The sequence below is a fragment of the Mastigoproctus giganteus genome, chromosome 11 (assembly GCF_048544385.1).
Source record: "Mastigoproctus giganteus isolate SK-2022 chromosome 11, ASM4854438v1, whole genome shotgun sequence".
Lineage (NCBI taxonomy): Eukaryota > Metazoa > Arthropoda > Arachnida > Uropygi > Thelyphonidae > Mastigoproctus > Mastigoproctus giganteus.
This window is the reverse complement of record NC_143585.1, coordinates 93,032,603-93,049,693: the sequence shown is the minus strand read 5'-3', so window position 1 is coordinate 93,049,693 and position 17,091 is coordinate 93,032,603. Positions and strand designations below refer to the sequence as shown.

The following is a 17,091-nucleotide window of genomic DNA, read 5'->3' as shown; positions in this document are numbered from 1 at the left end:
ATTGTTGATTTCTGTATTTATAAATGATATTGATAATGATGGTATATCAGGCTTAATGTCCAAGTTTGCAGACGATACAAAGGTTGGCATGGTTGTTAATAACACTAATGACAGTACACTGCTGCAACAGGATCTAGAAAAGTTGAGTAGATGGGCTGAGAGGTGGCAAATGAAGTTTAACATTGACAAATGTAAAGTACTACATATGGGAAGCAGTAATCCCAGAGTAACGTATCAACTCTGTGGTACCACACTAATAGTGGTAGAGAATGAAAAGGACCTGGGGGGAAGGGTTATTGTGCAGGCAATGAAGTTTTCTGAGCAGTGCAGACAGTCTGCTAGAGTAGCTCATGGTGTCTTGTCAATGATATACAGGAATTTTTCTAGCAGGGATAAGCAGGTGATTATCCCCTTGTATAAGGCAATGGTCAGACCACACCTTGAGTACTGTATACAGGTCTGGGGGCCTCATTTTAAGAAGGATGTAGAGCTGTTGGAACGACTACAGAGAAGGGCAATAAGATTAGTGACTGGAACAAAGGGTTGCTCTTACGAAGAAAGGCTTAAGTTTTGCAAATTACAGTGTTGTCTGGAGACTAGGCACCTGCAAGGTGATCTGATTGAGGTGTATAAAGCTTTGAATGGTTTGAGCATGCTCAATGCGGATGGGATTCTTCCACTTGCTCAGAATAATCGCCTGAGAGGGCATAAATTCAAATTGAGAAAAGACGGTTTTAGGATAGATGTGCGGAAGGCGCCTCCGTAGCCAGGTGGGAAGGAGCAGTAGCAGTACATAGCACACGCTTCTTGATTAGACCTGGGTTAAAGCCCGTCACCACCAAAAAAAGGAGGATGCAGTAAGGTCAGGGAATGACCACCGCATATCATGGAGCAACATGGCCTTAGTTGCTAATGCTCCTAAAAACCAAATAACAAACAACAAACAAACAGATGTGTGGAAGTTTGCCTTTGGCCAGCGGGTGGTTGTTTGCTGGAACAAACTTCCATTTGTCGTTGTAGAAGTTGATAGCTTAAATAGATTCAAGGCAGAACTTGACAAACATTTGGAGCGAGTGGATGGGTGAAATAAGGATTTTTTTTTTTTTTTTTTTGTCTGATGCTATATAAGCTTGCTTTCTTGCATCATGTGCCTTTGCTAATGCTAATGCTAACTCATGGTGAAGGTGCCTCCAAAATATGAGATTGGTACACTAGGCAGCAAACTGAGTTTTCTCAATGTTACATAAGAAAAATGGCTTTGGACACCACTAAATTAACCTAGGGTATATACCCATGCACAAGGTCAGAAACACTGCACCTAGTATATTGCAAGGTAACCCAGGTGCGAACCAACATAAGCAGCATCACCTTACAGCATGCATATCACACAGAGGAATGGACAACCCTCTAATCAGCAATTTTAAACCAGTGTGCTGCGGCACATTGGTGTGCCACAAAGGGTCTACAGATGTGCTGTGGAGTTTGGGGGAAGGTAGAAAAGAAGCGAGAAAAAAATTGGAGAATAAAAAAAAATCGTTGAGGTAAATTTTAGAACTACTGTATATTTTTCTTGAAAGGCCAATAAAAATGAAAACAATAACAGTTTAATAAAAAAAAAAAATAATTATAGTAAAATTCCAAGAACTTCCGTCCTTGTTGTTCCAAATCCAAAATAACTCTGCAATGTACTTTTACCACCCCACCTTTCACCATTGTCAAGCCACCAGTGTCAGTCTTCAGTCAGCTGTTCGCATCGGGTGTGTTATTCCGTGTGAGTTTGCACTAATGCATTTTTGTTTATTTTTATTTCATTTTAATTATTTTGTTATTTCTGAATTTTGTTGATTTTTATTTTTATTAGGGCTTATTAGACATGGGCAGATTTCTAATTAAAAAACGTAAGTTAGATGATGACAATGAATCAAGTGTAGCTGGCACTAGTTCTAGTAGAATAACACATAGCGCAGTTAGTATTAGTTCTAAAACTGTCGTGTGCCAGTATAATTAAGACTATTTGTCTTTTGGATTCTTTTCATCTGGAGAAGAGCAGCCACGTCCTAAGTGTGTTGTTTGTGGTGAGAAACTGGCAAACCAAGCTATGGTTCCAAGCAAGCTGAAAAGACACTTTCACAAAAAACACTCACATTTATGCGAGAAACCAATTAAATATTTTAAAAGGCTTATAGCTGATCAAACATGCCAGGCTAAACAATGGATCAAAATCACAACTATTTCTGACAAAGCTCAAGAAGCAAGCTATGCAGTTGTTTAAATTGTGGCAAAAAAGATGAAATCACATACAATTGCTGAGTCAGTAATTTTACCAGCATATTGTAAAATTGTAAATATTATGTTTGGCGAGAAATATGAAAAAGAGATTTTGAAAATCCCTATGTCCGATAACACTATTAGCCGACATATACAAGACATGTCTGAAGACGTCGAGTCACAAGTGATAGCTAACATTAAACAAGCCGATTTTTTTGCCAGATTACGGCTAGATAGTAGTACCTGCCTCCCCGTGGCTGGGGACAGTAACATATTAGGATAAGTGGGACTGAGGTAACCAATACTATATCCTTCTTAGCTATGGCTAAGAGGTATAGTGCTCTCTTTAAGTTGAATTGGGTTTTGTATTTTTAATAGTTGATGTTTATAAAATAATAATAATGTTTTAATTATGGCAATAGAATAATACTGAAGTAGCATTATCCACATATAAGCTACGGCTTAGGAGGTGGATGTGCTGAAGGTGTTTCTGAATGAATGACCTGCTCAGTGATGAGACCTGGTTCAATAAAGTTGCTTTCCTAGCTAACATTTCCCAGGCCTTGAACACTCTTAACAAGAGTATGCAGGAAATAATGAAAAGATTCTTATTTGTACTGACAAAATTAACTCTTTTAAGGAAAAATTTAAATTGTGGGGATTCAAAAAAGAGAACAAAGTTGAAATGTTTGAGCAGATAAAAATTTGCAGACTGGACAAAAATCTTGTCGATTTAATTCTACAAAGTTTGTCACTGCTGAGTAAAAACATTGAAAAGTATTTCCCGTCACTTGATATATCTTCCTTGGACTGGGTAAGAGATCCGTTTGTATTAAGTGCATTGGAATCAGCAGAATTAACTGTTGCAGAAGATGATGAGCTGACAGAAATAAGAATGACAGAGGACTGAAACTAAAGCACTCATCAACAGATTTGCCCTCATTCTGGTTGTCTCTCCAACAGGAGTACCCCATTATCACAAAGGAGTCAATTGAAGCACTCCTTCCTTTCTCCACATCGTATCTGTGTGAGGCTGGCTTTTCTGCTATGAACACGATGAAGAGCAAGAACAGGTCGTAGCTTCAAAGATTGGAGAAGGACTTGAGGGTATGCTTATCAGCCATCTGACCTTGTCCAAGGTCAGATGGTTGATGTACATACCCTCAGCAAGACATCATGAGACAAAGTTTGTCACTGCACAGGTTTCCCATCACCAAGCACAGGTTTCCCACTGATACTGTTATACAGGGTGTCTCAAAAATACTGGTAAAAACGTTTAGGGGAGGTAGGTAACATCTACAGGAATGTGAATCGCATAGGAACCCATAACCGGAAACGTCACGGGAAAGTAGTAGCAGAGGCACAAGAAGCAGAAATAACACAAGACAGTAATTAGTGGCAAACATTTATTTGACATAATATTAACAATGGAGTACGAGGTGGATGCATTTCATGATGTTACAACAGATGCTTGAAGGTTCCACCATGAGACGTGATGCATGCGTGACACCGATGCAGCATGGATTGGCGGACACGATCGAACACACTTGGAGTTTCTTTGACAGTAGTAGCAGCGCAGACGAGTCTCGCCACGAGATCCATTTCCATCTCCACAGCTGATTCATACACGATAGATTTGAGGGCCCCCACAGAAAGAAATCAAGGCTCGATAAATCAATGAGTGTGGGGGCCAGGCAACGGGTCCACCACGGCCAATCCATCAATGCCCAAAACGCCTGTTTAAATGGTCACGAACACACCATTCCATAATGGGCAGGCACCCCGTCATGTTGAAACCAAATGTTGCATCTCACATTTGCTGGAACATCATCAAGTAACCCTGGTAGAACTTGTTCAAGAAAGATCCAATATTTAGCAGAGTTCATGCGGGATGGTAACAGGTATGGGCCGACTAAGTCACCGACCATACCTGCCCACACATTTATTTTGAAGTGATGGATGTTGTGCCGCATGGGGGCGCACACCGTGTGGGTTGTCGTGAGCCCACACATGAGCATGTTCAAGAAAGATCCGATATTTAGCGGAGTTCATGCGGGATGGTAAGAGGTATGGGCCGACTAAGCAGTCACCGACCATACCTGCCCATACATTTATTGCGAAGCGATGTTGTGCCGCACACTGTGTGGGTTGTCGTGAGCCCACACATGAGCATTGTGTTGATTCAATAAGCCTTCCTGAGTGAAATAAGCCTCATCCGTGAACAAAACATAAGCTGGAAAATTCAAGTCTTGAACACTTTCTTGGAGAACCCACTGTGCAAAAGCCACACGTGCAGGATGATCTTGGGGGAGCAGTAACTGAACCCTTTGGAGATGAAAGGGGTGTAAGGAATCGTCAGGCCAGACACACTGTACACTGCAACGAGACACTCCTAAGGCAGAGGCAACGGCACGTGTGCTGGTAGTAGGATTATTCTGGATGGCATCCAACACACTTTCTTCCATGGCAGAATAGTTCGCGTCGAACATGGTCTGCCCGCACTACTCCTGTTACCTCTAAATGACTCATAATTGCACTCGTGCAAACAAACGGTGGTCCGGTACATGTCTGTCTGGGAAGCGTTCCCCATAAATTCATTGAGCGGCTCGTCCATTGCCCTCTGCTAATCCATACGCTAGGTGCATGTCTGCCAGCTCACAGTTCGTATATCAATGAATGCTCTTCGTGCGGCGAATACCGCACCGTCTACTGACTTACGGTGACGTTTCCAGTTATGGGTTCCTATGTGATTCACATTCCTTTAGATGTTACCTACCTCCCCTAAATGTTTGTACCAATATTTTTGAGACACCCTGTATAAATAATATTTTAATCATTTTAATCATTTTTTTTTTTTTATAAATAGCATCTTTTTCAACTATATCTTATTTCAATAACTGGAATAATAATAAATATGAACATAAATTTTAAAAATAAATCTTTTGAAATCCAGATCAATATTATTTTAAAAAATAACACGATGATTAGAATTTTAGCTATTGAACTTTTACACACAATCTTAATACGCGGTTTTTTTTTTAATGATAAAATCTCTCCTGATGGTGTGCCTTGACAATTTTAGCACCTCGCTCAGTGTGCCATGAGTTGAAAAAGGTTGAAAATCGCTGCTCTAGGTCACCCACCAGGCAATATTAAATGGTACATGACTGTTCTCACCCAGTGCATTAAAACCACTTTGGAAGCTTGAAGTGGTTAAGCTCACATTTAGTCTTGGTGAGGGGCTGCTTTTCACATTTAGAAAAGCAGCCCCTCACCTCTTAATATACTACACCACACAGCTTTTGAGGTTATGATGAGTATCATGGTGAGATCCAATATTCCTTACATTTCAAGGATACTGCTTGAAAATGGTTTCAGGAGCCAGCTTCTAGACAGTGCACCAGACTGAACCTACTGGTAACTCTCTAGGATGTATCCAGATCAGCTAGTGAATTAACCTCATTGCCTCTAATCTGCAGCTAGTGATTGGAAGCAGGCCAAGTTATGTATATGAAAGAGGCACTGTCAAAATCAGTTAAGTCAAGAATCTAGGTATATTCTTGCTGCGTAGACATTTCATTTCTGCATGGAAATTTAATTAATTCATTCCTTTCCCTGCTCTACTTTTAAATCTACTCAATGAAGCATGAAGTCAAACAAACAGAACAGACTTATATGTGAAAAGATCTAAACTTCTCAAACACTTCCACATTCATTGCACAAATACATGTGGGTTTTCAGTTCAAATCTCAGTTACGTATATTTCCACTTACAACCTACCAAGGCTCCACATGGTTTTCTGACAGAATCTCAATTATCGAGTACTTTAACTCTATAATTGAGATGATTTTCTCTTACTTAAAATCGCTTTATCCCATTCTGTCAAACTCATGTATTGCCACTATCATTCTCACAACCCTACATCTCACTGAGAACATTTTTGACTTCTTCTATTTGAAACTCAACTTTCTCCTATTTAACTTTCCTAACATTAAGGTAATTTTCTTGTTGATTCTGATGTTCACAGCTCCAACTGGCCTTAAACACAGACCCAGCTGGTAGTGATGCTGTAGAGATATAGTATTCACCATATAGTGCAAGGAAGCCACAGGCTGCACTGGCAAAAAAAAAGAAAAAAGAACCAAATAGATAAGAAAATGCAAATTATATGCTACCCTCCTCACACAGGTAGCTATCCAATTGATCTTTGAATTTATTCAAACCATCAGCCTCAACTACCTGTGAGGGCAACTTGTTTCAGCAGTCAACGACTCGCTGCTAAATGAAAACTTCCTACAATCTAATCAAAACCTCAATCTCTTCAATTTAAATTTATAACCCCTAGTTCTGGAATTCTTTATAGCAGTAAGAATTCCATGTACATTCATTTTCCTAATCCCTCTCAGAGGGTATAGCAAATAAGATCACCTCTGGGGTGCCTGATTGCCAAGCTCTGTAGTCCACATAATCGGAGTCTTTCTTCATATGATCATCCTTCTGCCAATCTCACCATTCGAGTTGCCCATCTTTGGACCCTTTCAAGAAGCTCAATGTCTTTTTTCAAATGAGTTTTCCATACCTGAACACAGTATTTCAAATGTGGTCTTACAGTTTCCTTATACAGTGGAATTATGACCTCCTATCTCTACAGGATAACATTCAATACATCACTGATAGGACACCATTGTATTTCCTTGGCTGCCTGTTTACACTGTTTAGGGAAAAAAATTATATCAGCCCATATTGTAATTCCCAGATTCCTTTCCTCCTCCACTGTTTTTAATTAAAACCCACTAAGTGTATAATTTATTTGTGGGTTGCTATTCCCCAAATGTAAGACCTTGCATTTAGCAGCATTAAAACGTAGCTGCCACTTCTCTGACCACCTCTGAAGTCTGTTCAAGTCATCTTGGAGTGCTGCTTGGCTCTGATCATTAATGACTCTGCAATCTTTACGCAATCTACAAATTTTGACATTATGCCTTCTATCCCTTTGTCAATGTCATTTATGAAAATGAGAAACAACAGTGTTCCAAGAACCAATCCTTGAGGGAGCCCCACTCCTGACGTTGCACCAATCTGAAGAATATTCATTAATCACAACCCTCTGCCTTCTGCATGTAGTCACCCAGCAATACATCTTAGAATCTTACAAATCTAACCAGTAATCCCAACCTGTTCAAGCTTATATAGTGAGGGACTGAGTCAAATGCTTTGCTACAATCCTATGTTGAAACTGTTCCCTAAATCCAGCTCATTAGTAACTGTGTCAAAATAGCCTACTAAATTAGGTAAGCATGATTTACCTTTAACAAAGTCATGTTGTATGTCCTTCAGAATACCATATCTATCTAAATGTCCCTGGATTGCACTCTTAATCATTGCCTCTAAGATTTTTCCCACCACTGTAGTCATACTAAGCAGTCTGTAGCTACTAACTTCACTCTTAGAACCACTTTTATTTACTTGGGGACTTCTCCAATCCAGAGGAATCTACCTTGAGTCTAAAGATGTCCTCACAATTAACCTCAATGGTTCAATACACTCCCTCGCACTTTCCCTCAAAACTACAGAATACAGGCCATCAACTGCGGAAGCTTGCCTTTATGCTCAAGAGTTTTTCTTATAAACAATCATCTGTAATTATGACATCACTAATTTTACATGTCTCAGTCTCTTCTCAGTACAAAGGGTCTTTTGCCAGCAAAGACCAATGCAAAGCACCTATTCAATCCATCTGCAACATTAGCTGGGTTATCTAAAACTTTCCCACACCAAGTGCACAAAGGTCTGATCTGATTAGCTTTCTTCTTTGTTGTATTCAAACACATGAAAAATTCCTTGTTCTCATTCTTTGCTCTCTTAGCCAATGCTTTCTCACAAGCAGCCTTGGTTCTCCTGACGTATTTGTGGTACTATTACAGTTCAACTTTTACATGTTGTAGGCTTCAATACTTCTCACTGCTCTGTTACTGTCCCATGCTATCTTTTTCTGCTCTATTTGACCAGCCGGTTCCACAGTCATTAATTTCAGCATCCACCTTCTGCAATATTTTCTTAAAATGGGCTGAGAAGTGGCAACTGAAGTTTAACATTGACAAATGCAAAGTACTGCATAGGGGTAGCAGTAACCCCAGAGAAATGTACCAATTGGGTGGTGTTACACTCAGGGTAGCAGAAAATGAAAGAGACCTGGGGGTAATTGTGCAGTCAGATATGAAATTTTCTGATCAGTGCAGACAGGCTGCCAGAGTAGGTCATGGGGTCTTGTCAATGATATACAGGAATTTTGCAAACAGGGATAAGGAGGTGATTACCTCCCCCCCCATACAAGGTAATGGTCAGGCCACACCTTGAGTACTGCGTACAGGTCTGGAAGCCTTATTTTAGGAAGGATGTAGAGTTGCTAGAATGAGTACAGAGAAGAGCAACTAGACTGGTGAAGGGAACAAAGGGGGTGCTCTTAGAAAGAAAGGCTTAAGTTCTGCAAATTGCAGCTTCTGGAAACTAGGCACCTGCGAGGCGATCTGATTGAGGTGTATAAGGCCTTGAATGGATTGAGCAGGCTCAATGCTAATGGAATTCTTCCTCTTTCTCAGACTACAAACCTGAGGGGGCATAGATTCAAACTGAGGAAACAGCTGTAGAATAGATTGTGTGGAAGTTTGCCTTTAGCCAGTAGGTAGTTGATTGCTGGAACAAACTTACATCTGTTGTTGTGGAAGTTGATAGCTTAAATAAATTAAAGGTGGAACTAGACAAGCATTTGGAATGAACAGATTAGTGAAATGGGAAGGGGGTTTTTTTTTTTTTTTTTTTTTTTTTTGGCTGATGCTTATACAGCATCAGCCAAAAAAAATTAATAGAGCTAAGCATAAGAATCAGCTGTATTAATAGAGGCACATGATGCCTTCTTACATCATGTGCCTCTATTAATGCTAATGTCAATCATAACCTCAAAAGATATCATTAAAAAAAATGCATGATGGAAGAGATTGGGAGGGTTTACCAAAGCTTTGCTCCAGAGCAAAGTTTTGGTAATATGGGTTCCACGACTTCAAGCCTCCAATAAGAAAAGCGGTGGTATTGCACCGGTTGATGAGTCATCTACCACCTAGTATTGTGGGTAACGCAGAGGAGTGGCACCCCCTACTTACGTTAATTCGAACCTGGGTGGTCACTCGCAGTGTGTTTGGTTGCGTATTTCAGGACTTGCATATGGGGGTTGTACCCAGTGTTACTAACAGTGCTGCCATTGTGAAGGTGCAAGCAGAGGATTTTGCTGTCACAGACCAACTGGACTTCACCAAAATTAGGTCCACTTGGCTTGAGTGTCACCCAAATATCAGTTCCATCAGCATTTTAGACTTCCAAGTAGCAAGCATAGCTTGGAATATTCTCTCTTTTTATTCCAAGCTATTCTCTCTTTTTATTCAATAAAAAGAGAGAATTTATGACACCCTCAAGGAGCCTAATTTATCAATGTTACAGCTAATGACTTGTCCAAGATAAGTATGTGAATTCAATTTCATATTTCTACTATTTCTTTTCAATTTCTACTCCTTCAACGATTATACCATCTCTTTCTATGGCATACTTGTTTATCATTACTTTTGTTTTTGGCATATTCATCTTTAGTCCAAAATCCTAATTCTGCATAACTGGTTAAGGTTTTCTCTAATTCTTCGGAATCATGACTTATGATCACAATGTTATCTGCAAATCGTAAATGATTTCGGTACTTTCCATTCACATTGACTCTTTTCTGTGACCAGTCCAATCTTATGAAAGATTCCTCAAGGACAGCAATAAACAACTTTGGAGACATTGTGTCTCCTTGTAGAACTCCTTTCTCAATTTTAAATTTGCCACTTTCTTTGTATAGTCTAATAAAGGAGGTAGCATTCTCATATATTTTCTTCAAAATCATAATGTATGGGGTGTCTATGCCATGTCTTTCCATTGCCTGAAACATTGCCTTAAATTGTATGGAGTCGGATGCCTTTTCATAATCCAAAAATGCCAAGCATAATGGTGTTTATATTAATTTGCTTTCTCCATTATCTGTGATATTACGTAAAGGTGATCCATAGTCGAGAATCCTGTACTAAAGTCAGTTTGCTCTTTCAGTTGATTCTCATCCAGTATTCTTTCTAACCTGTTAGTGATGATCTTTGTGAACAACGTGTAGACAAGGGACATATAATTTTTTGGTCTATAATTTCCAATTTCTGATTTGTCTCCTTTCTTATGCAGCAAAATTATAATTACATTATCCCACTCCTTAGGGGTCATGTCTTTCCTAATGTATTTTGTGAAGAGTCTTGCCAGTTTCTGTGTCATATCTTTTCCTCCCAATTTTAACAACTTGATAGTAACTTAATCTTCACCTGGAGCTTTTAGATTCTTTATTTTCTTCAATGCATGTCTATCTCATCAGAAAGTATATTGGGCATGTCATATGTGATGCTAATTTGTGATCCATCTACCCCACTGCTGGCATCATTCCCCCGCTCCTTGTATAATTATTTGAAATTAATTCAATATAATTATTTGAAGGCATAATTCAAAAACTATTTGAATTATGCCTTCCCTGCTATTTATAAGAACATCATCACTATTCTTCACATTCAGTATCATTTGTCTTTCTGTATTACTGCTCATGACTACTGATTTAAGTCCTTTGTTTTCTCTTAATGCTTGTTCTACTTTTCTTGTGTCCTCTCTGAGTCTCTTTCTAATGGCTTTGCATAACTCAGTATACTCAATTTCGTTCTTGTCAGTGATTACCTTGCTCTTCATTTGTCGTCTTCGGTTCATTGTGACAAGTGTTTCTTGACTAATTTTTTTTTCTTTGGATTTGTACCTATAGGTTTCATGGCTTTATCACTTTCAGAAAGTTGTTGTATTCCTCATTGATATCTTGATCCCGAAAGGTTTGCAGAAGCTCAAACTTGTTCCTAAGTTCCAGTAGATACTGCTTTTTCTCATTTTCTGTTATCTCGAAGACCTTCATATTATTTACTAGAGTCAGTTTTTTTCCTTTCTTTTATTACATCTATATCAAGTGTGTATCTTACCATTCTGTGATCACTTCCAACATTTACCTTGTTCAGGATGGTAACATCATTCACAACATGTCTTCTGTTAGTGATGAAGTCAATTTCATTAGTTGTTAATCGATTTGGACTTTTTCATGTCGACTTTCTGTTCACCCTTCTCTTGAAAAAAGTTTCATTAGTGACATACCTCAAGATTCTGAAAATTGCACATCTTTCATTTCTTTCACCAATTCCAAAATTTCCTATTGTTTTCCATTTCTGTGCTGGTTTGTCTCTTTCCAACCGTAGCATTGAAGTCCCCCATAATGATGGTGTAGTGAGTTTTCTGTTCATCTAGAAGTCTCCCAATTTCGGTGTACATTTCTTCGATGGCTTCATCATCATCATGGCTTGATGTTGGTGCATATATCATTATAACCTTTAGTTTGTACCTCTTAGAAATCCTGAGTAGTAACCTAGCTATAATTATAATCATTTATTACTGACGTAAAGATTGGCAGAGACGATAATGAACACTGACGTTAATGATCAATGCCATGCAGCACTCTTTCAGGATGACCCAAACAGACTTCAAAGATTGTCTGAAGGGTGGTAGCTATGTTTTAATGCTGCTAAGTGCAAGGTCTAACACTTAGTGTAACAGCAACTCGCAAATAAATTATACACTTGGTGGGATTGAATTAAAAACATTGGAGAAGGAAAGGGATCTGCATGTTACAATACAGGCAGATATGAAGTTTTCCTAACAGTGTAAAAGACAGCCAGGAGAGCCCATGGTGTCCTATTGATGATTTATCAAACATTATCCTGTACAGATAGTGACGTCATAATCCCACTGTATAAGGCAATTGTAAGACCACATTTGGAATACTGTGTTCAATATGGAGACCTCATCTGAAAAAAGACATTGAGCCTATTGAAAGGGTCCAAAGACGGGCAACTCGAATGGTGAGTTCGACAGAAGGACGACCGTATGAGGAAAGACTCTGAAAGACTGTGGGCTACAGAGCTTGACAACGTTGTAAACCTCAAACCTGTTTGAGGTTTACAAGGCTCTGAGAGAGATTAGTAAAATGAATGAAGGTAGAATTCTCACTGTTACAAAGAATTCCAGAAGTAGGGATCATAAATTCAAATTACAGGGCTCAAGATTAGATTGTAGAAAGAGTTCTTTTAGCCAGCGAGTCACTGATTGCTGGAACAAGTTGCCCTCACAGGTAGTTGAGGTTGACAGTTTGAATAAATTCAAAGGTCAACTGGATAGTTACCTGTGGGAGGAGCAAATCATATAATTTGTGTTTTCTTATCTACTTGTTTTTTTGTTTTTTTTTTGCCAGTGCAGCAAAAGCCTGTGGCACTTGCACTATATGGTGAATACTATTACTACTATTACCTCTATTCTATTCTATTTTTTAGGTAACTTTACACCTTACCACACAGGTATGCCTTCAGTCTACCAGCATCCTGGACAAAAATTAAAATTGTAAAAAAATGGTTGCAGGATATCTTTCAGCCAGAGAGTAACTGATTACTGGAACAAACTTCCATTTGGTGTTGTGCAAGTGGGTAGTTTAAAATTTAAGGATTACACAAATTGATAGAGTGAATGTAAAGATGAGTTTTTTAATTTATTTTTTTTTTTAGCAAATTATGTATAAGCTTTTTTCCTTGCATCAGTTGCCATTACTAACACTGGAACCAATACTGATTCACAAAAATGAATTATCATCATTTAGTTTCAAAAATTATATAATAACAAGGCTCATAATCTACATTCTGAATATGAATTAGTTCCCTAAGGTAGAACTCTTTTTTAAATGATAAGCAGATTACTTTAAATGGATAAGACTTTTCTAAAATGCACTTATTTAGAGGCCCAATATCATGAAGTTTCTGCACTTTTAAAAATATATCTTGTGGAAAAACTATGCAATAAGACTTTTCTAAAATGCACTTATTTAGAGGCCCAATATCATGAAGTTTCTGCACTTTTAAAAATATATCTTGTGGAAAAACTATGCAAATATTTATGTGGAAGAAATGTATTGTTAATTCCATATCAATAATTAATTACATATATGTTGACATTATTTAACCCTCCACAAACAAGAGACACCATAACATTGATGTGTGATTAAAATGTAGGCCTACATTAGTTACGCACGTTGTTAGTTGAAATTCGTGCAAATACAAATACTGTATAAACATAAATGAAAATTTTAAACAAGCATATGTACTTATCACTTGTGGTTTTCAGAGCTCAATTAAGCTTTTCCAGGGACAAGTAGTATCTTTCTTTGTTGATGGTTGTTCGACTTTCCAAGAAATTGATAAAAATTATGCCTTTTAATAATTGATCTCAGAAGAAGGTTGCCATAAGTTCTGTCAATGATGTAAACACGACTTATAGCTTTTTTTGTGATGTTGAGTATGCCCATTTCACAGATTGTCATTTGGTTTGTGGGTCATAATGGAATACCCATGTTTCATCACATGTGACAATCCCTTTCAAGTACTCAGGACTGCTAGAACCAAACCTCTCCAGATCTTCACTGATCTCTTTCCTCACAGCCATCATCTCTCGTGAGCAGCTTAGGCAGCCACCAAGAGCAGAGTTTTTTGTACCCCAGTCTCTGTTGATAATGATCAAAACACTTCCCTTTGACATTTTCACAGTGTTCATCGCTTGTGCGGAGATGGGGGGGAAACCCCTGGTGCCATCAGACAACTAATACACTTGTCCATCACTTGTCTAATGGTTATGCACCTGTCATTTCAATAAATTCTTTGTTTTCACTGTTTGTGATAGCTGTTGGTCTTTCAGTTCTTGGTTTGTCCTTGATGTTGAAATTACCTTCCTGAAACCACTGGAGCCACCTCTGGATGTTAATTCAATCAACTGTCTAATTCCCAGGGAATACCAGGAGTTTCAATAGATAAATGTAGCCGAATGATCACTTGATTTGAACAGCAACTCCATACACTGCTGCCAGAAACAGCTGTCACTTTGTCCATCCATATCTTCAGAATCAAAAAGAAACCTGAAAAATTATATTAGGTGTGTTAATAGGTAAAAATTGATGGTACAACAAGTGTACATTCCCTCTTCTTCCTTATGCACTCACATATGTGAGAAATTATGCATTACTTATTGATTCATACTTGTACATATTTAGTTTATTTGCTGCAGAGGCACACAGTTTCGAAACCTTGTTTTTAAAGCTCTTAGTAATTTTGCTGATACAATGTACATATATGGAGAATTAGTTGATCTTATTTAAATTAATTTCTCCCTCATTTAAAATGTTTCCTGTATTCATTTATATATGATTAATTCTCAAGTGAAGTTTTGTTCTCAGGTGAAAATGGTTGAAAATATTTAACCAGATCCTTCTATTTAGGAATTAATTACCACAAGTAAAAAACATCTGTTTTCTAAATAGAGCACATGAATATAGGCAACAGCAGGTAGCAACAAAAACAAATTTAAAAGTGTACTGCTATCTAGCCAAAAACTATCTGGACTTATTACATACAATATATTGCATATTTAACCTGAATGCATTTCAATATGTAAAGAGCTGTATCAAGAAAGAGAGTTCTATATATATGGTCAGCTTGACTGTGTACTCAGAAAATTTATTACTTAATGAAGCACTAATGATTTGTGGCTTCCATTAAAAAAATCATATATTATATATACCTTATGATAATTTCTATTCCTAATGGCTTTAATTTCTCTGTAACAACTTCAGCAAACTTTGTAGGAGTCAGAATATTAGCAGGCATTTCCATCAGCAAACGAGCAAAATTTTGTCCAGCAGCTTTTGCAGCACCCATTTTCCACTCTTTTTCACTATCATGTACAACAGAAATACTTAACTTATAGCAAAATCAGAATTCTTTTAATATACAAAAAACGATGAATAAATTCTGTATCATAATATACTGACCATCAAAAAAACTATAAGCTTTACTTCATTTTCATTGACACCATGCAACAGAAATACAGTCGACTCAAAAGACATGTAACCCAAAATATATTTTCAGTTTTATTTCAGTTAATATTACAAATATAATTATGAAAGGGATTAGAATGAGTTAAATTTCAATTATCATTATCATTATAGTAATAAACACTGAAAGTGTCCTCTTTCCCAAATGTAAGTATAGGGGCAGCCAAACTTTGGTCCAAAACAGATAAAATACTGAAGCCCACAACTCACATGGGTTCTTATAAGAAGCAGTTTGCTGGCCACAAGAACAGTACCTTTCCACTATACATTTTTCAAAACAGAATTTAATATTTGTTATCAAATCTTACATTTACAATTTAATTTTTTTTTACATTTAACAATTAATTTGTAAAATAATAAGAGAAGTTTACCTCAATATAGTATGTAGAACATTCTAGATTCTTATTATTTTACAAATATTGATATCAACGTAGAACATACTGAGCATTACAGTTCTGCTTCATACTATCTAATTTAACAATTAAATATGAAAAATCCAACAATTATTAAATAATACTAATAACATTCTTATTATATGGTTACAATAGATATTGTTAAATACTTAGAAAGATACATAATACGTCATAAGAAAACAATGAAGAAAAATTAAATATTACTACAAATGATTATTATTAAAAAGTCAATGCAATATTGTATTTAGTAACACTTTAGTTTTAGATTCAGGGGACAAATAACCCTTAGGGCTGCCTACATGGTTGTGAGCATTATAGCATGAAGGGACAGACTGCAAACAACCCATGGATTGCATACTTCTGTAAAGTGCAAACACTCTTTCTACCATATTTGATAAGACTTGACATGGTGTTTGCAATTATAGTTGAAATTTCTGTTTCGATATTAACTCTTTTAAATCTTCCGACATGTGAAGGTAGTTAGTGTATATAGTACTATTACTTTTAAGTAGTCTTTTCAGCACTACCTGTACACAGACAAAAAAAAGAATAGAATGGAATCTTTAATTGCAGCATGATGTACAAACAATTAGTCCCGTCATGGCAAGGTGGGGCCAGGGGTTTACAATACATATTTCCAAAAGAGATACACATGAGAAAAACATATATGTTACATAAATCCAGATTATTGGAAGGCAACGAAGCACAGTGATGATGTTGTTATGATGTGGTTACAAAGGAACTGGATGCAAAAAATAATTTTGATATCATATATTTGGATTTCAGGAAAGCTTTTGACACTGTTGCGCATGGAAGACTACTGTACAAATCGGAGCAGAATGGTATTAAGGGTAAGTTGCTACAATGGATAAAAGGATGGTTGAGTGGGAGAAGACAGAGGGTGGTAATCAATGGGTGCTGCTCTTCTTGGACTAATGTTATTAGTGGAGTCCCACAGGGTTTGGTGTTGGGTCCTCCGTTGTTTTGTATATTTATCAATGATAGTGATGAAAGTATATCAGGCTTAGTGTCGAAGTTTGCAGATGATACAAAGGTTGGCAGGGTTAATGAGAGTAATGGCAGTGTGCTACTGCAACAGGATCTAAAAAATTTGGGCAGATGGACTAAGAAGTGGCAACTGAAGTTGAACCTTGACAAATGCAAAGTACTGCATATGGGTAGAAGTAACTCCAGAGAAATGTACCAACTGTGTGGTACTACACTTAAGGTGGTAGAAAATGAAAAAGACCTGGGAGTAATGGTGCAGTCAGATATGAAGTTTTCTGAGCAATGCAGACAGGCTGCCAGGGCAGGTCATGGGGTTTTGTCAAT

At 37.5% G+C, this 17,091-nt stretch overlaps 1 protein-coding gene across 1 annotated transcript in view; it reads right to left on the bottom strand.

The window, feature by feature from the left end:
• LOC150078263 (cytosol aminopeptidase-like) overlaps window positions 1-17,091 on the bottom strand; it is a 223,157-nt gene that overhangs the window by 127,229 nt on the left and 78,837 nt on the right. The window contains exon 7 of the mRNA XM_090385107.1: window positions 15,034-15,186. Within this exon, the coding sequence (XP_090241233.1) occupies window positions 15,034-15,186 (153 nt within the window). The remainder of the gene's footprint in view (window positions 1-15,033; window positions 15,187-17,091) is intronic.